The 25,730-nt window shown below is 35.3% G+C and overlaps 1 protein-coding gene across 3 annotated transcripts in view; it reads right to left on the reverse strand.

Moving 5' to 3' along the window:
• The window catches only part of LOC6648163 (ETS-like protein pointed), a 72,379-nt gene that overhangs the window by 13,669 nt on the left and 32,980 nt on the right, over window positions 1-25,730 (reverse strand). For 2 of the 3 annotated variants that reach the window (XM_047013301.1, XM_023178727.2), the window contains exons 4-6: window positions 14,250-14,366; window positions 13,217-13,420; window positions 12,303-12,593 (exon numbers count right to left, since the gene is read on the reverse strand). In XM_047013301.1, coding sequence (XP_046869257.1) covers window positions 12,303-12,593; window positions 13,217-13,420; window positions 14,250-14,366 — 612 coding nt within the window. Of the gene's footprint in view, window positions 1-12,302; window positions 12,594-13,216; window positions 13,421-14,249; window positions 14,367-14,465; window positions 14,860-25,730 lie in introns of those variants that run through there. The other variant, XM_002070750.4, reaches the window with a different exon arrangement.

The raw sequence follows: 25,730 nt of genomic DNA on the forward strand, positions 1-25,730 counted from the left end.
CCTGTATGCACCGTAGTCTATGGAATTCACCCTCATATAGCCAGAACAGGCTCTCACATGCTCAAGGGTGTAGTAAGTAAGAAATAATTAATAGTCCAAATGACCCCTTGCGATGTTTGAGCATTCCAAACAATATTCAATCCCACAATGAATCAAATGAGTTCTAAAACTGAGTAAATACAAGTGCTAATCTAAGTATTCGAACTTATGCTAAAATAGAATTGACTAAAACGAGAAACAAAACAAAAATTAGACAAATGTTTACTGAGAATTCTCGAGTCAATGCATTAGATGCATATGTAACCCCTCATAATAGAGGGAACTATGCCACTGCTGGACACCCTCATACTTACCCTCGCCCTCATGATCACCTTCACCCTTAGATGACCTCAACAATTTTCCTATTTGTTGCATTCCCTTCTCACCAAACGGGTGACCCAGCAGCAATTGCATTTCTATATAATTTTATTATTTGTCTGACGACAAGTGTCCTTTATCTAAAGTTCCCAAGGTTTTTTCTTTTTTGGTTCACCTTCACCCCTTCCCCCCGTTTAGGTTGACTTGCGTGGGGTTGATTTTATGTTTTGTTGAAAATTTGTCACGAATTTTTTGAATCTTTTTGCTGCCAATTACTTGCTTGCATTTGCTCTCTCTCTCTCTCTCTCTCTCTATCTCTCTTAACCACATTTATTGATTCATTCAATTTTGCAAAATTTTTCACAATTCAATTAACACGCGCGGCCACAGAATTGAAAATTGTTAATGAAAATGCTGCAGCCGCCCCTCCCCCCCACCGTCTTCGGAATCAGCGCGCGCCCCCTAAGTAAATAAACAGAAATGCGTTTATGGCAAATTGTGGCAACGGAAATATGCAAGGAAATTGCAAATGGCTCGAAGACAGACACAGGGTGTACTCGGCCTAGGAATTTATTCTATGATTTTGTCTTAGAGTGGTTGATCGAAGTGTTGATAGATATTTTTGTGAGGGAGTTGCAACGGAAATTGCGGCTTTTACTTTCTTGTTTAAGGGGGGACAAGAGATAACACACTTTACCCCCTCCGCTACCCCAAAAGCAAACTAATTTGTCGCCATAAAGATGGTAACAAAAAAAAAAACACCTTAGTTTATGAGAGAGAAGCAAAAAAAATCAAAATTGATAATTTCATCAGAGTTATTAATTTTTCACTTTAGACATGAATTTCGCATTAATAATATAATTACAGTTTGTAGGGGCAGACAGAGTTGGAGTGAAGAGAGGAAGGAGGAGGTGGAGGTATATATAGAGCTGGCCTAAAGGAGCTCTGGCATAAAGAAAGAAAAAACGCAGCCTCACATCCGGTCAACATTTTGTCGCCATTGCTCTGTCTCTCTCACATGTGAACTCTTACACAAAAAAGAAGGGAGACAGAGACGGCGACAGAGCTGGAGGGAGATGGATGGACGAGGTAAACCAAATTACACAAAGCCAAACATATGGGGAGCCCCAAAGATTGGAGCTCTAGGCAGATTGTTTGTAGTTAAGTTAAGCGCAAAATCTAAAACAAGTTATAGTTCATTCATTTCCATTCATTCATTCACTCAGTCACCCCTTCATTCATTCATTCATTCACTTAGTCAATTAAGTTGGAGCACTGAACCGGCTTTTTCATGGGGGGGAGGAGGGAGCGGAGGCGAGTGGAGACAGAGAGAAAGAGACAGAAAATAAGAGACTCCATCTCCATCACCATCGCGATCTCCATTCATCGACTGTTGCGAACGGATGTTAGTTCAGTTCTTTGGAGGCAACCACCTCCTCCTCCTACCCCTTCTTCCTCCTCCATCAGCCGCAGCAGCAGCTAGAGCACCAAACCGCCCCCTTTTCAAGACGTTTTTACACACACGAAACACAATTTGATTTTATTTATTTGTTCGTTTGTTTGCCGTTTGCTGGGAGTTAATAATTATAAATTGGCGTATGTTGGGCAACGGCCACATCTGTTCAACATCGATTCAGACTCGGACTTGGTCTCGGACTCGGGCTCGGGGCTCTAACTCCATCTTCAACTCTAACTGGCCAGCAAGCGGATATTTTTGTTGTATTTGTCTATTTCTCCATTTTGTCGTTTGGTTACTGTTTTTTTTTCAGTTTTTTTCATTTTCTTCTGTTTGCCTAATTCTTAATGATGCATAAAGTGCTTTGTGAGGTTTTTTTTGTTATTGCCGTTTGAAGTTTTGAAAGTTGATTGCAAATTAATTGTCAACCTGTTGCCTTAGAACCACGTAACATTATATCCATAAGCAATCATTAGTTAACCTAATAAAAACCAATTTGATATAATAATTGAAATTTATATCATTTGGAAAAACTCAAAACATTGAGTAGTAGGTATTCATTACTTTATACAGAACAAAGGAATAACATTTAATTGAATTTAAAAACAATCAATAGAAGTATAGTGAAAGAATTACTCATATAAAGGTTTACCTTGCTTCTTATATTAAATAACTTAAAATGAGAGAATTGTTTGGAGTTTTGAGGTATGAGTTTAGTTAGAAATTTGATTCCAATAAAAAGGAATTCTTTTAATTGTGTAATTAAGTAATTAAGGTCAACTGAAATTTTTTGACGAGACCTTCTATGGAAATTTCTCTGGTTTGACTCTAGTTTTTGATATATTATTTTGTTATTGTTTATGAGCTTTAAATTTGAGCAAAATAAAATAGTTTTAAGATGAAAAGTGAAAAATTAAATATTTTTGAAATTATTAAATGAGTCATTTCATATAAAATTTATCACCAAAATTTGGCAAGAAAAATAATTTCTAGTTCATAAAAATAAATAATGTAAAATTGAGGCATTTTTTTGGTTCATTGGGTTGTTTATATGACCGATTTGGAGTTCTTTAGCTAATGATAGAATTTTGAAGTCCATGAAATAGCCAAACAGAATTCCTGTTAACCTTTTTTTGTTGCCTTTCAAAGAATCTTATTTTGAGGACTAACCACGAAATTATTTCAAATTTCAAAAAGGTAGTATTTAAAAAAGTACCTGTAGACTAGCTTTATTTTTTGCTAGTTGTTTGACTTAGAACCTATTGGATTTTGCATCTGTGAGATTCAAGCGTATCTCATAAATGTATAAAAAATAAAGCCACACATATCTAAATATCTGAAATTCAAATTTCTCATTAAATTTATCTACATTCCAACTAAATGCAATCAAATGCAATTCGTATCTTTCATTTACACGATTCGTTCATTGCCTCTGGCATCTCTCTCACTCAATCTCTGTCTCTCTCTCTCTCTATCCCTCTCTATTAGCCGCTTTCGCATTATACAATTTAATGTTTAACAAAAAAACAAAACAAAAAATAAAAGCAAAAAGAGTTCAACTCACATTTGCCGCTGATGTTGTTCTTTGGATTGTTCTTTGTTTAAAAATGAACTCGACCGTAACGCTTTTCTATGGCGTAAAATTTACATCTACTACGTACGTAACCAAATAAAACAAAAACAAAAACAAAACAACAAAAAAAATGTTAAAAAAGCAGAAAAAAAATGGAAAAAAAATAAGAGAAAACAGAGAACCAAATTAAAGTTCGAGGAGAAGCCGTCGTCGTCGTCATCGTCATCGTCGTCGACAGCAACAATAGCATTGTTGATGTGGCTGGCCCTAGTCTAAGTTAAAACCCATTTGAATTTACTGCAAGTTCTAGACACCCCAATTATGTAAACGACTCTGAGATACCCAGTACTAATTCACTAAATCATTTCCCAATGAAACTCCTTCTAGACTATTGTCTTGCCTTCTTATCCTAGGAGGGGGGATCCAATCATGTTAGGGACCTCTTGATCAGAAGATTTAATATACCCATTGTAAGATGTAACTAATGGGTATAGGAATTATAGGGGGTGCACTTTGCTTCGCACAGTATTAGAAGCCAATGTCAGTGTATGGCTAAAAGGTAAAGTTGGAAGTTGGATTTGGTGTTGCCGTTGGCGCGCGTCAGATTCAGCTGAATATGGTAATAAATTAAACGAAATTCCCCCCCATCACCTTCTAAAAATGAGAGAGGGAGGGATGATAGTTAGCTGCGTCTACGTGTGTGTGTGTGTGTGTGTGTGTGTGTATTATGCAAGTTTCAACTCAATACCAAAATGCAACTTGGTTGAAAAAAGGGAAACCACAAGCAGTAGCCGTCTATGATGTCTAAAATTCTAGGTTGTAGAGCTTTTGAACCGTGCTAAAAACTGAAAAACTACCATAAAACTGAACTGTTGACTTGACTTTTCACAGCTCTCTGCGCTCTGGCACCCACCTACTACCAACCTACCACTGTAGCTTGAGCCTAGCTTCTCCAGCAGTCCATCTGCATCTCTCTCTCTCTCTCTCTCTCCCCATTATTATCATCATCGTCATCCACATCATTGTTGACCAACGAAGCGCGCAGGCGCGTAGTTCAACTCCCAGATACCAACGATGTCGATGTCGACTATGTTAATTAGTAACAATGTGATTTCTGTTTTCTGGCCTGAAGGTCTCCCATTACTCCTACTCCAACTCCAAGTCCAACTCCATCGGTTTCTTTAGAATCTAAACATTATTTCTCTCTTTCATTCGTTCTCTGCAAATGATTTATTTGCTGGCACCGAAATCAACTCAACTCAGCCCAAAAGTGGGGGGGAAGCATTAAATTCCGCTAAATGCTATAATAATACGCTAAGGCAGTTAGTTTTTCTCATTTTTTCCTTCATTACCATTTTCTTCGCTGGGCTTTTGGCCAAAACAATGGCGTTAAAATTAAAAATGAAATTTCATTTTATGACCTTAACAAATTTGCAATCAACATAATTTTACATGTTATGACTTTTTGGGCTTTATGTTGCGTGGCATGGATCGACATGGACAGCAAAATCTTTGCATTCTTCTCATCTCTTCTCGTACTCTTTACGTTTAATTCGGCTTGGTTCTGCTCGGTTGCCACAATAATTTGTGGGAGGTGAAAAGTATCTTGCGTTAATGGCTGAATTTAGTGTAATTAATATTTGTAGCAGCCGTTTCCAGACAGACAATGGAACGACTACCCACTTCTGGCCACATATTCTTTCTACTCTAGGTCTGACCAATTCATTTCATTCGCCTTACATTGTATGATAATGGCTATGTTAGAGGGCTTCTTCAAGGTGCTCCCTCAATTATTGTTCCAAGAAAGAGCAATTTTCGAATTAAATAGCCTAACAAGGCTCCCAAATATCTTATCATGTGGCGGTTTTTGAAACAATTTTGAAGTTAAAACTATATTCAATCGTCACTAAGTTTACAAAACTTTGTACAGATAAAAGAAAGAGAGTTGGCGAAGGAAAATCTACAAAAAGATCTACATTTTTACTCGTTTTTGTTAAAAAAGAACTCAATCACAATTTAATTTTGTCTTAAAGCTAAGCGAGGTCGAAGGACCAAAATATAGGATCCCAAAGCATAACTTTAATTGGACCCGAAACCATATTTTAGCGAAAAGTTGCAAATTTTGGTAGTACCATCGTGAATTTTTAATCGATTGTCATATAATTTAGCAAATTATGAGAACTAATAGTTTTCTTTTTTTTTAATTTTGAAAATATATTTAAACAAGTTCCCAAATGATTTAAAAAATGATTGAAGAACTCTTAATATTTAGAGAGTTATCTATACTGCAATTTTTTCAAATAATTGACAAGAGATTCGCAAAAACTGAGATGCCGAAATTCTCGGTATATTTTCTTTTTTTTTGGAAGAAAAAATAATTAATTGAATTAATGAATTAAGGCGTGAATAAACTAATCTTATGTATACGTCGAAATCTATTTAAAATTTCTTAAAATTGAGTGTTTGTCTTACTTTAGTAAATTATAAATTTAAATCATTTATATAACATCCGTTCAAAGTTAAATGTACTTGAAAACTCGCCTAATCACTCTCGATCCAAGGAATTATTTTGGATTTTAGATGCTAAACCAATATATATATATATATACCTATATATATCGTAATTGGAGCAAGCGAAAGTATAAGCATTGTTTTGGTTGATGTCTACAAGACTCACCTGAATAATTCTCCGCCATTATCGTGTGTGGGTAAGAGAACTCAAAGTGAATTCTATTGTCGTTTTCAGAATCAACAAACTGTAACTAAACTGAAATGCTTGACACACACACTCAAGAGTCCACAAAATGTCATCTGCCTAGACATATGGACAAACGTACTCACATTCGCACTCGTATTTACACTCATATTCATATTTATATCACAAATACATACTTGTATATGTAGTGTATGTTCGCACTAAATGTAATCACCACGAGAGTTTTCATGATTGAAGACATGTGAGTGAGGAGTGGTGGAGACATTGTCGCCAAGTGGAGGAGGAGGAGGAGCAGCTCTCTGTTCTCAAAGGTAGAAGGAAAGGATCGAAAGAGGAGATGGAAGGCGTCTGCTGGATATTTGCTGCTTGGTGGCTGCTCACTCAAATGTATCTACAAGTCAAATGTGCATTAAATGTGTCATTTTGTGAGGCAACAACCTATAAGAGAGGCACGAGCACGAGAAATAAACCGACGACACGGCCAAGCGATATAAAAAGCGAATTGAGAGAGGCGGGAGTAGCCATAGCCCCCGATCTATCATATACAGAAGGTATAAAGCTATGGATGGAACTGAAGCTTGCTCGATCGGTTGGCTGGCTGGGCTGAGGTTATATGCCGACATCATGATGATGATGATGATGACGATGACGATGACGATGATGAACATGAATCAACAGCCGGCAACAATGGCAACAACTCTTCAAGCTTGGACAAACATTTCACGCATCAGGCATTTTATTATGTAGAAACTGAACTGAAAAATTAAGGCAAACTCAAACATGATGATGAATGGCACCAACGAAATCACACATAAAAACTCGAAATAGAACAAATAAAATAAAGGTAAAAAAAGCAAACTAACAAATTGTGTGCGTTTTCTAACAATAGAGGTTAAAAAAAAAAACAGAAAATACGAAATGGATTTTTGCAGCCAGTGCTGAAAGGTAAATGGCCTTTGTCTCACTTAGTTTGAAGTTGAAGAGATTTAAACTTAACTACGATTAACCGAAAAACCAAGCAAATCCATTCGTTGACCAGAACAATGCCAATGAGGAGACCTAAAGATACATACATACAAATGTATCTATAGAAGATGGCCAAGTCAAAGAAAAAGAAGAAGAAGTAGCAGCGTTAATAAAAAACAATTTTGCGTGCAAATATCTAAGATACACTAGCCCAGATATGCTCTCAACCAAAACATTCAAAGACCCTGGTCATGGGTGTATGGCAATCATTATAAAGCAACAGCTACAACAACAACAACAACAACAAACATATGTGAGCCTATTGTATCTATATCTATCTATCTCTCTATGTCTATCTGTTGCAAAAAACTGATGACTAAGCGTTAGTTATAAAAATTGATTGAATGTGGAAAACTCAGAGGCAAATGTCTGTATGAATGAAATGAATGAATGGCAAAAACTTTCAGTAAGAAAAGTGGAGGGAAAAGTGTGGGGGAAGATGGTGGTGGTGGTGGGGGAAAACTAAGTGTGTGAAGACAAATTGTTTCAATATGCACAACTCTCAAAATGCGATGCCTTTTTAAGTGCAACATTGTAAATCATTCGACTTTGTCGCACCGCCGACGCCCGCTCAAACTCCTCCCCCCTCCCTCTTTTACCTTGGCTCTCACCACTTTGCAACTTTTAACCCATACCCATCCCGTATTATCCCCTCTCTCTCGGGGTTTGTTCTCATCTTTTTATACATATTTACATAGAGAAAAATCGTTGTCCGATGACGAAACTTGAAGCATTTTCAACTTTTTTTGCGCTTCGTTGACTTTTGTTGTAGGTGTTGGACTTGGGCGGTGCGAGGAGGTGGGAGGAGGTGGGAGGAGGTGGGAGGAGGTGGAAGGAGGGTCTTTACCATTTTCAAATTAAAAGCCAAAAACAAAAGGAGAAGAAGAAGAAGAAACATCGAAATAAATTAAGTCTTAGAAGTAACAGCAACTAAAAACCAAAGCGTGTTCATGACACTGTTTTTTTTTATTTTTTGTTTTTTCTTCTTCTGATTTTCGTTTGTTTTTTTTGCTTTTTAACATTTTAAATTTTATTAATATTAATTTGTTTTTTTTTTTTTTGGAAACTTTAGCAAGGCATGAACTCAATTTTAATGTCTATAATTAATCATAATTTGTTTTAGTTTTAATGAATGATTTTTAAGGTCTGGGTAGTAAGTTGCAAACGGAAGGTTATATGATTCTTTATCTTTAGGTATATATGCCCACCTGGTTGCAATAACCAACAACTGCAACTGCATTGGCTAATTTACATAATTGACTTTACACTTAAGGACTCACATGAAAGTCCCTGGGAAAGAGTCACGCACTCTCAATCGACCTTTTGAGAAGTAGTAATTCTCAGTAGCTAGGGATTAGCCATTCAGAAAGAAAACAAAAATTAAACCATTTCATGCCGGACTATTCAGTTTTCACACATGTGGAGTCAGTGGTCGGAGGAACAAACAAAAAGAAGCCTCCACCAACTTGTATGCAAATGATGCGGAGAGAAATATCAATAATATGTAAATGCAACCAAATTAATGACTGACAAAAAGACAATCGAAACGAATTAAGAAACAACCCACAAAAACCAGCAGGAGGGGACAGTCAAAGACAGAGTCTGGAGTCGGGACACGGGACACGGGAGTCGGGAGTCGGAGTTCGAGTCGCATAATTTTTTTATGCGGGCAGTGGCTTATCCACAAGTTCATGATGACGATGACGATGACGTTGACAACAGGGGCTACGGCAAATGATTGAATCAAATTAAAGACCAAGACCCGACACTGAAGACCCAGAGGCACGTTTAAGTATTCATGTTGATTTTAGTATTATTATTTCTTGGTTCTTTCTGCTTTCTTTGGTTTTTTATACATAGTCTACAGATAAGAATTATTTCTTTATCAATTCTTTATGATTGTTATAACTTGGGAAAATTTTTCTATTTACGTTTATCAACACTCAAAGATAATTATCAAAATATGCCAGTTCAATGGTCTAGTTAACACACATTATAGACCTATGCTAATAATCAAATTATAAATAGTTTACAAAACTTTTTTTTCACATTTCTCAATTCACCATGATTAGGCATAGCAGAGCAGAGTTTTTAATTGAAAATCGTAAATGGCATTAAATTTGACTTTTTCTTTAAAGTTTTTTATGCTGATTCCAAGAATTACATATATGTATGTATATAAATCTAACGACAGTGGACCTATATATACTTTTTAAAGAATGAAATCTATAATTTTAGGGAGAAATCGATCTTGGAGATCTATATTTCATAAGTTTTAGAAACAACTCTTCAAAATTTTTTAATTCTGATCCCAAGAATTACATATATGTATATTCATCTAACGACTGTGGACGTACAATATATGTACATTTTGAAGAATGAAATCTATAATTTCATGGAAAGATCGATCATAGAAATCGATTTTTTAAAAGTTTTAAAAACAGAAACCTGCGTTAGGCGAAGGAAATATCCCTTATTTCCTTCACCGAGTATACGCTATTAGATCTTAAGTCACAAACATCGAAAAATTACAATTGAACTCAAAAGATTCGGTTTTGAAAAGTTTACAAATGATTATTTATCGATACTTATCGATCTAGTCCTGAAATCTTTTTGAAAGCATACGATGAATAAAAATTCAGTCCTATTAACTCAACTTTTGGTTAAACATTTCGACACTTAATTGACATGATACTATAAGATTTATGCCTGAAATCGTTCAAAATATTATTATTGATCAATAATTATCGATCCAATATTGGTATAATCCCTTTTAATGTATAAGAACTACAATTCAATACTATTCACCCGACTTTGTCTGTAATTTTAGGGTTTTTACCATTAATTATTATGCATAAATTAAACAAAATAGATGAAAGAATATTCAAAAGTTTATTCAATTTGTTCAATGCTCTAAATATTTAACCTTTTTTGTCAAATTGCCTGATTATTTTTTAATTTATTAATGTGTGTTTTCGAATATATTTCAAATGTAAATGCCCAAAAACATTTATGGTCATAATGTGTCAAAGATCATAAATTCGATTAATTTATTATAATGTCAACACACAGCAGCCGTAACGGCCAAAAATGCTCTTCGATTCTCGATCAACAAAAAATTAACTTTCATTGGATCTAACTGTATAAACCTAACCAATTTAGGCGGGGAGCGGGTCGAGGGGTCTGTCTGGGGGCAAGTTGATTAATAATAATGAATTTATAGCGCATGCTACATCATCTTAACACTGACTTTGACTCTGGAGTGGATCGTGATCCAAGGCAAGGGCTTACAATGCAACTCAAATGGTCGCTGTTGGCGGCTGCTGCGGCTGCTGCTGCTGCTGCATCAATTTGTATAGCAACGCATTAAATAAATGTATCTCAATCTCAAGCTGTGCCATTGGCGTCGTCGCAGTCATCGTCGCAGTCGTCGTCGTCTGCCCTAATATGTAAACAATTTAAATAGATATTTAGATATGCTGTCGGCATGCCTCCGTGTCCGCGTTCGCGTCCACGTCCACGTCCTACGCTGGCGCCATCGTATAAAATCACGGCAGCAGTTCACAGTTTTGCTATTTGTTTTAAAATTTAATTTCCGTTTCAATTTCACATAAATAAATTAAATCAAGCAACAATCCAAATATAAATCAGACTAAAAACAAAGAGGTGGAGAGAGAGAGAGAGGCCAATGCATTGGCATTTATTTATACATATTTACTTCTTCTTTTTTTTTCCTTTTCGTTGCAAACAATTAATAAAGATACGCCTCAAATAGAATCACTCTTTGAGACAGATATCGCCTCCATATATAATCGTAATCGCATCGTAATCGTAATCTGGTAAATGATTGTTTAAATAACATTTTCTGCCGGATGCCCATTCAATACACATGCCAAACTATCGACCATATCAATGTCCAAACTAAACTATATAGATTTCATTTGATTTTTTCTTCTCTTACGTGCAATAAACAAAAGTTTGACTTCTTAATGAGCAAACGGCGTAACAAGTGGGGGCTGAGCTATGGCTAAGCATAATTTAACGTCAAAATCCAAAAAACTTATCGAGGAAAAAGAGGAACTCTATTTTTAAGAAGAAATCTCTCAATAAAAACTTGAATATTTCAATTTATTTAAAGACCAAGCTAATGCCGATACCCAGGAGCAGATTTCTGCATCAATCAATAAAAAATAATAGCCATATAGAAGGACCGCAATGTCATTTAAAGGATTGCACTTTCAGAGCGCTGTAAAAAGGTTTATGCTCATTGGTATTACCCTTTTTATTGGTATAATCATTTTTAATGTATAAGGACTACAATTCAATACTATCGACCCGACTTTGTTTGTAATTAATTCATTTTTCATTTAAAATATGTAAATCGTTCAAAAATTAATTTGATAAATTCTCAAACAATCTTACAAATTTGGAAATCTCAAATTTTGAAAGATTTCCAAAAGTAATATTTCTTTTTAGTGCTTGTAAAATAGTTAAGTTAGTCGCTCTAATTATCAATTATCATCTCAAGCGAGCCAAAATAACCCAAAGAATACGAATGTATTCAAATAAACCTTAATTTCATGAAGCTCTAATTAGTCTAATGAAGCTCTAATCTAATTAATTTTTGGGGTATTTAAAAAATTCATGTCTTTATTTTAAGAAGTATTTGAAAAATATGTGTCTTTGTTTTAAATTGGAATGATTTCATTTAGATACCATTAAAGTTTTTTTTTGAAATATACCAAAGTACGATATGATATTCATATCGGTTAGACATAAAATACATTCTTATGTTCTAAATTTTTTCAAAACCCTTACTCAAATTTAAGTAAAGTAATTTTCTTAATCTGACAATTAAAACCCCGACAGCTCTTAATTTGGGTTTTATGATTGTTAAAGGCCCCGCGATGGCTTAAATACAATTCAATTCAACGAAATACTAAAACTAATTTCAGAAATTACATACATTTTACAGGTTTGCATTCTGATTGTAATATTTTCAGTTTAAAACTTTTTTCTTTACTGACTCAATCAACCTAAACTGATTTAAGACACTCAATACTTTCTTGGATGCCCCAAAATTGTATATTTCTTATGCTAACTGGGTTAATAATTTCTTTGAGGAAGAATTAAAATTAAATTTGATGGAATAGATAACTAAATTTAACACTTACCGTTGTGTGACATGGCGGGAGTTGTTGAATGAAAATTGCTCTTATCACTATTGCCAGTTGTTGCCGCTGCCGCCGCCGCAGCGGCTGCTGTCGCATAATCCATGGACAGGCGACTGGCAATGCTATTGCTGTTGTTATTGTTGCTGTTGTTACTGCTGCTGTTTGGCGTTGATGTTGCCCCCGTGGATTGCTGGTAATTGGCTACCTGATGGTCCGATCCACAGACCGAGGCTGTTGTAGCCGATTCAAAGGAATTTCCATGTACAATATCCTCATTTGGTTTCTCACAATCTATACAAAGGATAAAAAATGCCAAATTAGTTCAATGGGGGGTCGGTCAATAATTAAATTAGTTGAGTTTTTTTTTCGGTTTTTAGAAAAGTATAAAAATAAAGTGAACCCCAAAACTAAAAGGGTTGCAAATTAAATAAATTCGTGGTGCAGAGTTTTTCTTTACTGATTTGACTTCCGTTTCTGGTTACGGAAAAATCAAATTCCAGGGCAAAAAAAAAGAGTCAAATTTTAAAAGTTGGCCAGGAAAAGAGAACGAAGAATAAGCAGAGAACTAGGCAACAGGTCAACAGACAAAGTCGTTGAGACCACTACTGAAACAACCACCACCTGGAAAAATGCTCCTCCTCCTTCTTCTTTCTTTTGCTGCTGCTGCCATGATGATTTCATTAGAGCCTGGGGCCAGGTTGAAGGACTTCCGTTGTCGCTCTATTTATTGCCTCAACGTTTTTTTCTCGTTTCACGTTCACACAGGTAAATGGGTTATGACTGGCGCCAAAGTTGCCATGCGGTCCCCCCCTCCACCACCTCATCGTACCACCTTGTCATTCCCCTCACGTATGCGTTTACATTCAATTCATATGTTGTTTCATCTATATAAATATTGTAGTTAAAGCACATACCTTTCTGTAAAATATCCAAATGCTCCCATAGTATATCACCCGTAAATGGAGGCGTTATGGCCAGGAATTTCTCTTTACCCAATTCGACCATTTCTCGTCCTTTCATATTGAAGAATGGCTCCAAATTCATTGAGACCAGCGAAAATTCATTCTTGGCCCAATCTAGCCAATAAATGACATGCTCCTCCGTCCATTCGCGGGGATCTGCAATTGAAAAATACAACAATAACGCATATAAAAAATGTTTAATTAATTGTTTTCTAATGCCATGTGAGCGGGCTGCTTAATTAGACTTATTTGAATGTTGTTGGGACGTTAGAGCGTGGGAGTTTATTGTAGACGAACAATTTATTATGGTGATGGTGATGGGAAACTATTAATATTCATTTGCCATCTCAACATTGAACATTTATGAATTGGAATTAATATTTTGAGCAGGGAATGCAATGGATAACTACTACGGTTATTAGGATTACGGGCTTTTAGAGAATAGAATAGAAAATCTTTGCACTTTTTGGGTATACAATGAAATATTTAATTAAAATATTTTCGAATCCAATAGTTGTAGCTACAAATATTGAAAATCCTGGGTAGGTCTCTCTCTTATGGATTTTCTTTAGTCGATTGAAATTTGAATTTTTGTAGGTTATTTGAGGTTAAAAATAGAGCTCTAAATTTTATGCATTTTATCAAAAATTAATTCAACTTATGGTATAACTCCTTAAAGTTTTTGTTTTTAATTATTCTCTTAGTTCAATTCAGTTAAAGATGTAGTTATAAATTACTTATTTTGTGGACCAAAAATGTACATATTTTTATTCAAACTTTACACAGTTAAGAAACCAATTCTTTCTATATGTCCTAGTTAATATTATACAAGAGAAGTGGGCAAATGTTTAAGGATATCAGAATTAAGAAACTAGATGTTAAAGAGCATGTCCTTCTGAAGAACTGAACTTTAATACTGTCTTTAATTTTACTTATCATCTTAATGAAAAACCACTTTAAACAACTTTTAAAATGAGTTTCATACCTTTGGTAATGTTGCAGTTCTGCACCTCCTTCTCCCAGGAGGCAAATGAGGCTTTGAGCACCTCGTTGACTTTGCGATTGGTGCCCGGTGTGAGGGGTGGCAGGGCTGTGGGTACATCTGTAATTAAGCAACAAAATAAGATCACAATTAGTAAGAGTAAAGAGAAAATTTTAAAGTTGACTTTTAAATTGTTAAGATTGTTGCAAATAAAGTCACCTTTCAATTTGCCATGGCTGGCAGGCAGTTGCTGCAGTTTGTGGGCTTTCAAGTGAAATTTACTTGAGAAGCATTGATAATTATTGTTATTGTTAAGGAGTGTTTGATTATTTTGATGATAGTTGGCCGAACGTAAGGGCGGCAACATGCGGCTATCATTCCAATCAATCCATTCATTTGTCATGATATCGTTTTCGTTTAAGCCAATCAAAAGAGGGCGGCTTTGTTATGGGTGTTGTTATTGGTGTTGTTGTTGTTGTTGTGGGTGTCAAATGTCAAAGCAATTGAAGATACTCGCCGCACTCATATGTCTACACAATATTGAAGATGATGTTCAATTGATTTTAATTGATTGGCTTGAAAATCAAAGCATCAACACATTTGACCCGAAATGTCAGTGAAAGTCGCGACCCTTTCACAAGGCGCAGAGAAAGAAAGATACAAATGTATCTATAAACACAAATTGATGTATGTATATGTGTGTTTGTATGTGTGTGTATGTATGTCTAAGGAGATTGATTTAATTACAGTTTCGTTTGGACGGGGAATGACTGACAATTAAATGTTAATTATACAAATCACAGCACAAATTGCACACATCAGGCTAGTTTTTATCGCACACAGAGAAACACACACACAGCTCTATAGACATAGATGTATTTTACATATCGAAAGATAAGTTTTATTTGAATTTATTTAACAAAACACACACTCTATACGTAAAAATTGTATTTTTTTTAGTTTTTTTTGTTGTTAGTACGTCTCTCGTTCTCTGTGTATCTATTGGATTGCTGGATTTGTGAAGCCGAACTGAAATGAAACGCTGAAACTGATCATGTCCGTTGTAGAAATATCCTAAACAACGAGACGAAACGGGAGATAGATAGAGAGAAAGAGAGCGTCGGAGAGTGGATGTGCAACAAGTGGAATTGAAATGAGCAACTGGTAAATCTCAGAGTTTCTCTCTGAGAGCGAAACGAAATGGAATTCATTCACAAACGAAACGAAAAAAAGTGTGCGTGTGTAAGTGAGTGTGAGAGGGAGGTTGGTTCAACTAAGTGTGCGTGTGCGTGTCTGTGTGTGTTTGGAACGGAAACGGCCATCATCAGAGCGACAACAACAACAGCAACAACTACCACATGAGAGCAGCAGCAAGTCTAGTAAAACAACAGAACAACAACATTTTATGGCTTGTTTGCTTAGCCTAAAGCAGAAAGCTAAACGAAAAAAACACAAAAACCAAAGTAAATATATGGTAATGGAACGAACAACTGGCAACAGGTGACAACACACACACACACACACACATACGAGATTCAACAGGTGAAGATAGTGCAAAAAAACAGAAAAAAGAAATGCCTTGGGTAAAGTACTAGAATTTCAGTTGCTACTACAATTTTACCCCGACACACACACACACACACACACAGATACCAACTAAAGGCAAAACTACTCAAGTTTCCTTTTACACAAAGATACTCACGTTCACACACACTCTACCCCTCTCCCTCTAACTCTCTCTCTCTCTCTCTCGCTGGACAACAACCAATTTATGAATGAATTTCTTGTGTTGCCTCACACGAGCATTCGCACGAAAAAAAGGAACGAAAAGAAACAACAACATCTTCAGGCAAACCAGACAATTGACAATGTGTAGCGAGACGTCGGGTCTAAGGGGCACAGAGACGAAGATGAAGATGGGTCTCCTTCTCTCTCCCTCTCCCACTCTATGGGATCGTTTTCTTAAGCGTCAAAAATACATCCAACAACAATGATCGCAGTCGACGCTAGCTGCTTCCGCTGCTTCCGTTCGGGTATATCGAATGGTGATAAAGCAGAGTAGAGAAGGAGAAGAAAGAAACAAAAAAAAATATATATATACATATATATACACGCAAAAGGCCATAAGATAAAGCTATTATGATGACTACTACGACGCGACCAGGTAAATTTATGAATGAAACGTACGCCGAAGCAGCGCTGCAGCAGCAGCACCAGCAGCAGCGTCTATGTATGAATGAATTGAAATTACGTGCAGCGACTGCGGAGTGACGGAGACGAGGTGAAATCATTTTGGTCATTATCACAAAAACCGCATAATTGGCGACAAATGCATAGAGAGGGTGTAAGGGTAGTCTAAGAGAAGGGGAAAACCCCACACAAATACATACATATGTATGTACATCTGTATTATTATTTATGTATGTATCTGATAGATACAAGGCCTAGCTCACAGCGGGCGAATGCATCTGCGTGTTGAACAAATTACCTTACAAATATCTCTCTCGTTTTTCTCTCTTGCATATTTCAAATTGCATATAAAATGTAGAAAGAAATAAAAAGCACTTGAAACTACTTTTCTACTCGGCAGTTACAAGTTGAAATTACAAAACGTCTGTGCGTGTTCAAAATTCATTATGAGTGTTTTTCAAGCTCCCTAGCTCACTTCTTTAGTTTGAGGCCCACACACGATTCCAACTTCAACTAACACTCCAAAACACACACTTGGGTGGTAATATACACGAAGGGCCCACATCGCTTGAGAGAGAGAGAGAGAGATCTTCCGATTTGGCAGATAATGACCGATGCGGTTGGTAATCATATGAGGTGTTCATTGTTCACTCCTTCTTGATCTTAAATAGGTCAATCAAGCTGCCTGCCTGCCTGTCCCATCACATCAAGAGGCAGAGACTAGCTGCCGCCAATGCTTCATGTCTTCCTCTCTTCGAATGTGCACGAGATGGTTGCTTGCCAAGTCACGGATAGTTGAGAATTGTTTTTTCTATTCGATTCCTTGAATTTGCATTACTTTGGCCAATCATTTATACATGAGTTACCTTCAAAAAAACATACTAAACACTCAATTATCCTTGAAAACATGGCAATAATATGTTAGATATGTCAAAAATACAGCTATCAGTTAGCTACTTACTATAAAGGAAACATATCTCAACTCAAACACTCTTCCTTTTTCAAATTTTGGTAATAATATGTTTAACATACCCCATGAAATAGAAACCTATTTGTTAAGTTTGGATGATAAGTGAAAGTCCGTAACTTAATATCAATTATATGTGCTGGATCATATCTGGAAAACTATGCTAATACTTTTATGTACCAAATTTTCAAAATCATTTGAAATCATTTGCCTAAAAACTAGTTTTTCGTGATTATCTCAAAAAGAGACCTAATGCAATCTACTTACAGAATCCGAAGTATCTTAGCTTCAAATAAAAGTACATTAGAATCCGGTTATAACGACGCTCAACGGACCGATGATTTTCGTCGTTATATCCGGAAGACATACTAACGGCAGGCCCTTTCATATATCACTCATCAAATTTTAGTCACTATAACCGGATGGACGTTATAAGCGGAGTCTTTATAACCGGATTCTACTATATAGTGACATGGCATAAGTTTCGGGTTGCTCATGAGTAAATGAATAAAAAAGAGTTGTTCACTAATCAGAGCAACTGAACATGTTATCTTTTTTGCTCGTTTCAATGAATTAATTATTAATTTAATCTTATAATTTCATAAGTCCTGAGCAACGTAGTGACGAATTGAACAACTGAGCAAAATAAATGAGTTGACTGAATTTATATGGAATAGATTTTAATCCGTTGAATTCATAAAACATATTCGATATATAGGAAATGTTACTATTGAAGAAATTTTACACAAATTCTCATAGGAGACTTTAATAAGCATTCCAAACTTGAAATGTCTCCTACAATTCAGGGTCGATAAATAGTTTTATACTTCCTGGACTACTTTTGTGTATTTCCACATTACATTCCATTAATCTGTTACTGACTACAATACAAAAGTCACGTAGTCCACGAGAATTTGTATAGTAAAATTTTCAATTTCTATAGTTTTTCTATGCAAAAATAAAACTTAGCTTTTAAGATGCTAGATTTTCTATGAAGTCGTCCACCCACCCACTTTGAGCCATGGCACACACTTATCAGCCCACAATGACGTCTGACGCAAGTAACTTAATGTTGGATACTTCCTAATCTTTGCAAACATTTATGAGTCAGTTGTTAATGTGTGTGTTTGTGGTTTTTTTTTTCTAATGCTAGTATAATCATATGCATTATGCCATATCAAATTTCTAAGAATTCTAGTCAAATGGCCATCAAGGAAATGGAGCGAGCACTCGCAAAAATTTATTAGTGCAGGTTATTTTGGTCTAGCATTTGCCTCGTTGGCGTTATCAGTTACGCTAAGTATTGATAAGACTTGACGATCTAGTGATAAGCGATACTTTAATTAAGGTAAGTATAAACGCGTGCGTTATAACGTTATTTAAGTACTACGAGAAAGTGGCGCAATTTCATTCATAAACTTGAAAATGTGATAAAAGAAAACAAAAATAATGTTAAAATTTTTTTTATTTTCATCTACTTTCAATTTAAGTTCCTTCCGGTTTCGTTAGTGATAAGCAAAATTCGATTGTTATCATTGCCAATCGAGGAAATGAGATTTTAAATTCATAAAGTATTTATTGAACATTGGAATGCAATCGAATATATTGGGCACTTGAATTAAATTTGCAAGAAAACAAAAACAGAAAGAAAATCAACTAATTGGTATATAGCGCGCAACACACACACTTTTCCAATAAATCGAATCGTGCAACTTAACTACACGCAATTTTCCATGTGGCAGCCAGAGAAATTAGCAATACGGCAAATGGCAGCCAAAGGCAAATAACCAAACAACCGAACCAACTGAAGGCAACCACAAAGCAAAGCAAAAGTCAACCGGCAAAGAGGCAACAGGCAATACTCTTCTATGCCCCAGCCAACAACATTATTAAGTATTTGCTATTGACTTCCGGTCGTTAGATATTTCATTACCAACTTCATTGGAGTTGAGTTGAAGTTGAAGTTTCACTCGCTATCTCTCACAAAGATGATGTGGACTGCCAGCTGAGACGACGACGACGATTCTATTAAATTTTATATAATATTCCTGACGGTCTGATGCTGGGCGTTTCACATTGGCGGTAAGGTGTGCAATCGAGAAGATGAGTTTGATAAGCTAATGACTGGACTAGCAATTATAGCCAATAAATATAGTGCAATCAATAACTGTAGTATAATAGATATGGAAATGGAGATGAATATATCTCTCCCTCACTCTCTCTTTGCCTCTCTGTCTACCTAGCTGATTGTCCGTTTATTAAGCCACAGTTTCGTTTGTCCTTTGATTTCAATTGTGTTTTGGTCCTCGGGCCATACAAGGCTTTTTCATGAACTTCGATTTCATCTAATTTGATTGAGTTCATTGCAGACTTGTGAACGACATTGAAATGTTTCCTTCCCTTGGCTGGCTGCCTTCTGCTTTGCATGCTTTACTCGTAAATTAAGTCAATAAAAAGGGGCGTTATAAGAGAATTAAATAAATACAAATTCAAACTGAGGCAAAATGTGACAAGTTCTTGGAAAAGTTGTCAACATCAAACTTAACAAAAAGAATATATAGGAAAAAAAAACGAAGAAAACGGAAAACGAAGAAAAAATATATATGCATATACCTAATGTTGGGATTAGCAGACTCGGAATACTCTTTCCACGGCAAAATTCAAAGATTTACATTAGTTTCCAACTGAACTTTTGATATCATTTAGAATTTGCAAATTCTATTTTAATTAGACATTGCTTTTGAGCTATTTAAAGGAAAGTTCTAGTACTTAAAGAAAATCTTCTTTGCCAATTTGTTAGATAAGATAAATGATAAGATGATAACTTTTTTGAAAAGATAAGATAATATGAATGAAACTAGGCACTTGGTGGCATTTCATTCTAGACAATTTTTAACAAACTGCAGCCTCATGAAGGAATATTTCAAAATATTCAAATTCAAAACATAATAAAGTGCATTCAGTTATCGACTATTTAAAATTTTAAATGTCTGTTGTTGTCTGTCGTGTGTTTTTTTTTTTAATTTGTCTTTTTAGGATTTCTTCGAAAATCGTATATGCAATTTAATTTCCTTAATATCACAAGAAAATACAAGAACCTACTGCATAATACTTAAATTCTGGCTAAAAGAAAGGCATGGCAGAGAAGTCAGACGAAAACGAACGACTGAAAATTATATTGAAAGCAAATAAATCAAATAATGTGCATCCAAATTACGACAAAACACACAGTGGGCGCATATAAATAAATATATGTATGCATGACAGGCTGTCGGATCCGATCGGATGGGATCGGAAAGTGGGATTTGGATAGGGATCGGGATCCGGATCGGTATTGGAAGACCCTTAGTGTTGATAGGGCATTCATTGGTGGGGAGTTTTTGATATAAAAATAATTGCAGGAATTGTGTGAGTTGTTGTCGGCGCTGACGAAGCTGACGTCGACCAAAAAAACCAAAAGAAACCAATGGAATCGGAGGCTCTGGTTTTGCAGCTGAACCAGCAAAAGCAGCGGGCAAAAGCAAGTGCAAAAGTGTAGAGATGGTGTACTCGATGGTGTGCAACAAGAAGTTAAAGGAGAGAGAGGAGAAAAACATACACATATGATGTATATATACATATATAGTAAACCTGGCAAAGATGTGGCCCTGGCAACGACAACGGCCCGAGTTGTCGTACAAAACTTACTACACCGGAAATATAAAATTACACACTCAACACTTAAATTGTGTGTACCCCAATGGGTCTCCTCTATACTCACATATGTGTGTGTGTGTGTCTGTCTGAGTGTGAGTGCGAGTGCGAGTTTTGTTGCATGCTGCAAACTGTGATTCTAGTGTGTGCACCACGCACTGATGGAGCAGGGTGCAAAACGATCGAACCCAATTTGAGTGACTCTATTCGTCGATATGTTATGGTAGGAGTCGAAAATGAGAATTAAATTAATTGCCATTTTGATGTAGGTAGCCCGACAATAAATTGACATGAAATGTGTTTCACCTGAGGTGAAGAAATTTCTATATGACTGTGTGTATGTGTGTGTGTAAGAGATTGAAGTAATTGCTACTTTAAACAGGTGAAAAGAATTACTTACTTTTCGCATCACAACATTTTAAAATCTTCAGCAAACGCAAACTTTCTGTTTCTTTTGATGAGTTATTAGGAGATTGATTATATTGGAGTTGACAGAATTAGAAAACTTTACAGAATTTAAATAGTATTTATCATAAAATAATTAGTTTTATTCGCCTTAAAGATCTTTGTTGTAAGTAGATTATGTTGCTTTGGTTTTCTCAAAGAAAAGTTTACAAAAAAATTGCTTTCCTTGGTGGGGAAAACTATGCTTAAATTTTTCTTTCTGTAGAAAAAATGATGCTTGAAGTACTGGTAATGTCGTATACTTTGGAAGATATGTATAACGTTTTTTGTGAAACAAAATTACTTTCGAAAGTAGTTTGATTGCAGTTCCTTACTTCATATCAAATTTATGGATTTTTTCCTTTCTTTTTTCAATTTATTCCTAATTTAATAAAGAAAACATAATTCGGATAACTCTTTCCGTTTTCAAATGATAACTTATTGGAAAGAAGGATTTAAAAAAGAGATTCCTACCTAAGAATACACCCTTAATGGTGGCATTACACTAAGTATTGATAAGACCTACATAACCATACTTTAAGGTAAGTATAAACGAGAGAATTATAAACACGCCCTACACACTTTCTTGTAGGGTGTGTTTATAATTCTCTCGTTTATATTTACCTTAAAATGTCGTTAAGGCGCAATTTCATTCATAAACTTGAAAAATTGATAAAACAAATAAAGTGGAAGTACTTTATTTTTGTCTACTTCCAATTAGCCTTTGTTCCGGTTTTGTTTGTGATAAGGAAAACTCGATTGTTATCAATGCCAATGCGAGGATGTGCGATTTTAAATTCCTTAAAGAATTTATTAAACATTGGAATGTAATCTAAAATATTGGGCACTTGAATTCAATTTTTAACAAAAAATTAACTAATTGGTATATAATCGAATCGTGCAACTTAACTACACTCAATTTTCCATGTGGCAACTAGAGAAAGCAAATAACGAATCATCCGAACCAACTAAAGGCAACCAAAATGAAAACACAAAACCAAAAATCAATTAAAAAACTAAATACACATAATGTCCAAATGTATTTAGAGGACTTTACCAAGGCTTTTAGTTAACATTTTATATAAATAGTATTCAGTGAGTTTCTTTCTCTCCCTATGGGATTTTCGAATGCATTTAATGGGCTCGTTTTGTTGAATCTGACTGAATCTGAATCGATGTCGCTCAATTCGCAGAAAATATATTTCCCACGCACTTGAACTTGAATTGTGATCTGTGTGTTTTATTTTGACATACTAAGTATATAAGTATTTATACATGAATGTATACGTATACATACATAAGTATTTCATAAAGAATAATTTCAATGCTTAAAATTCGACTCAAATTACACAAACTCGCACACATATGCAGGTCTACATACATACACATAGAGAAGAACAATGCCAGCATTTTGCCAGCTTTTTGGCTACCTGCTAATGATGATCCTTCATGCGATAAAGAAAAAGGATCTTAGTAAAATACCCTTGCCGTTGCCAAGCATTCGCGAATTGCCAGACATTTTATCAACCAAAAATTGAATGCTACCAACTATGCAAAGGCAATTTTGGGGGCGGCGGGGGACTGCTTTTGTGACGGCTTTTGACCCCGATTTTGATCATGACCCTTCCGTCCGAATTGCTGAAACCGCTGAAAAGAGGGGGGCATCAAGGACTTGCTTGGCTTGGTCTTTGCTTCTGGCGTCTGGCTCCAAGAGTCGTGGGAAAACGAAATACATATTTTGGCAAAAGTTTCTCAAGACGCTTTCGTTGGCTCTTGTCTCCCCTTCTCAATCTTGAGTTTTTTTTCTTTTATATTTCGTCGTTTTCTTTATTTTGTGGTTTTTTGCTTTTATTATTCGGCAATTTCTTTACGCGCTACTCCCACTAAGAATTCGAGTATTATAAGGGGAGCAAAGAAGGGAAGGAGCTCGACTTAGTCATATCCAACAGGTAGCCAAATAATTGGTCTCGCTGTCAGGGTACTTAGGGGCCGCGATAACAATGCTAGGTCGCTGTCTCCTGCAGACTGCTTGACCAACAAACTGATAACTGAAAGTGACTACATACTATGTAAAATATATGCATTATACAAATAACAATTTGCCAAATCTATGACTCATTCTCGGGTTTTCAAATTTCAACTCTATGCAAACAGATAGGAATAAACTAGGAATGACATTAATGTTTCTTGGAAAAATGCATCTGCGTCATGTTAAGACTAGAAACTCCCCTGACTATTCCTTGCAAGCAAAAGAGGAGTGGATGGGGGGTTAGATAATTCCTTTACTTGTCGCTCAGAACAGAGGCAAAATTGACTGTTGTAATTTCTTTTTCATTTCATTTCTTAATTTTAATTTCATTCAATTAGCCCATGGAAATCTGACAAACAAACAAACAAACAACAAACGAAAAAAAAAAACTTCACAATACGCGTGCGCAAAAGCGCTTGACTTAATTGTGCCTATGAATAGGGCAGATCCAACCGAGAAGGGGATGGGATGGAGGGTGGAGTTTGGGGCAGGTCTTTCTTTAATTGATGGTGGGCGGTGCCGCGGACACTTTGTCTAATTGCATTTATTCATAACGATAAAGCTTTGTTGAGTATTTAATTGTATGTTGAACTTTGATGACATGGAAAACGGCGATGGAATTGTGATTACCGATGGGGAACGGACAACGACTGCAACACATTTGAGATTGTCGGCGTTATTTTATTTTCCTCTTCTAAGTATGAGAAATCAGAAATACTTATAATGTATTCAATTGTTTTATTCAACAATATGTAGCTATTATTAATTCTATTAACACTCTACTCATTGAATAATAAACAGCTAAACATTATCATATTTAAAAAATGAAAACTCTTTAAAAGTTTTAAAGATCTTTAAGTAGAGGGAAACGAATTGTAAATTAATTAACCAAGATTTAAAAATCTTTTAGATCGTAGTTTACTATATGTCTATACCTTGCCTTCTTTTTGTGAACTTATCTAAATTTTAGTGGTAGAGTATCTAAAGTATTTGTTTTTTATATAAAACAACATGCAGATGACACCTGATATGCATGTATGTATATTTCCATTCAGTTTTGTATACCAAATTACTTTTTTTACCCAGAAATTCAACTAAACTCATGGACATGAAAATTTAACTTGTCCTAAAACCTGTGCGCCATTGCAATTTCAGCATTAATTCCAATTAATTCCAAAGAAAATATAATTTCAACGCATAACAAATTTTTACGAAATATATATCCGACATAACTTTTTCAACACAACTGCCAACACAATTATCGCTTTGGACTGAAATGTGTGAAGAGTTTTTGGCATTTCGTAGTATCGATATATTTTCGAAAAAGAAACAAAAAAAAAACAGAAAAAAAACAGCACAAAATAAAAAAAAAAAAGAAACAAACGTAAAAGAAAAGGAGATAAGAAAACAACAATGGAAAATGTTTATTTAGCAAACGATCAACACACAAAATACAATTTATATAGACAGGCCAAAGTCAATCGTTCGATATATACATATATGCATATATTGAAGGTGTGGACTGGACTGGAAATCCCCCAACAACAACAACAACAAACGCCTCAATTGTAATAAAATTGATGATCAAACGAAAACTCTCACATATTGATGTGAATGCACAATGGGAGCTGGAAAAGCCAAAGTAAGACAAAGCCAAGATGGAAGGGGGTCAAGAGGATAGATGGAGGTAAATGCCAAACGGAACTGAGATCAATCGTACATCGATAAACGTTCATTTGAACGTCCCATTTGGTAAAGAAATTCACAAATAAATTTATTTTTTGAATATTCCCAATTAAGATTATCAACCAACAACTAAGTTAGTTATACACTCTAACTAAAAAATAAATTCCTTTTAATTTTGAATGGACTTAAAGACAAATAAATCTCTAAAGTGGAGGATATACTATAAAAATATCGTATACATTTGTTGTAGACTGTTTCTCTAATATTAAGATATTAAGATATTAAGTTCTATTCTTTAAAGTTCTATCTTCAGTTAGAGTAACGCTTACCGCAAGTAGAGTATCGAGGCTACAGCATATATAATATATGTACATTTGTCTGATCAGTGCGGCCCGCTTTTAATTTCTTGGTCATATTTGTCTAACACATTTTAATGGGTATTTTGTTTCAAGCAAGAGCAACAGAAACGTGGCAA

The sequence above is a fragment of the Drosophila willistoni genome, chromosome 3R (genome assembly GCF_018902025.1).
Source record: "Drosophila willistoni isolate 14030-0811.24 chromosome 3R, UCI_dwil_1.1, whole genome shotgun sequence".
Taxonomy (NCBI): Eukaryota; Metazoa; Arthropoda; class Insecta; order Diptera; family Drosophilidae; genus Drosophila; species Drosophila willistoni.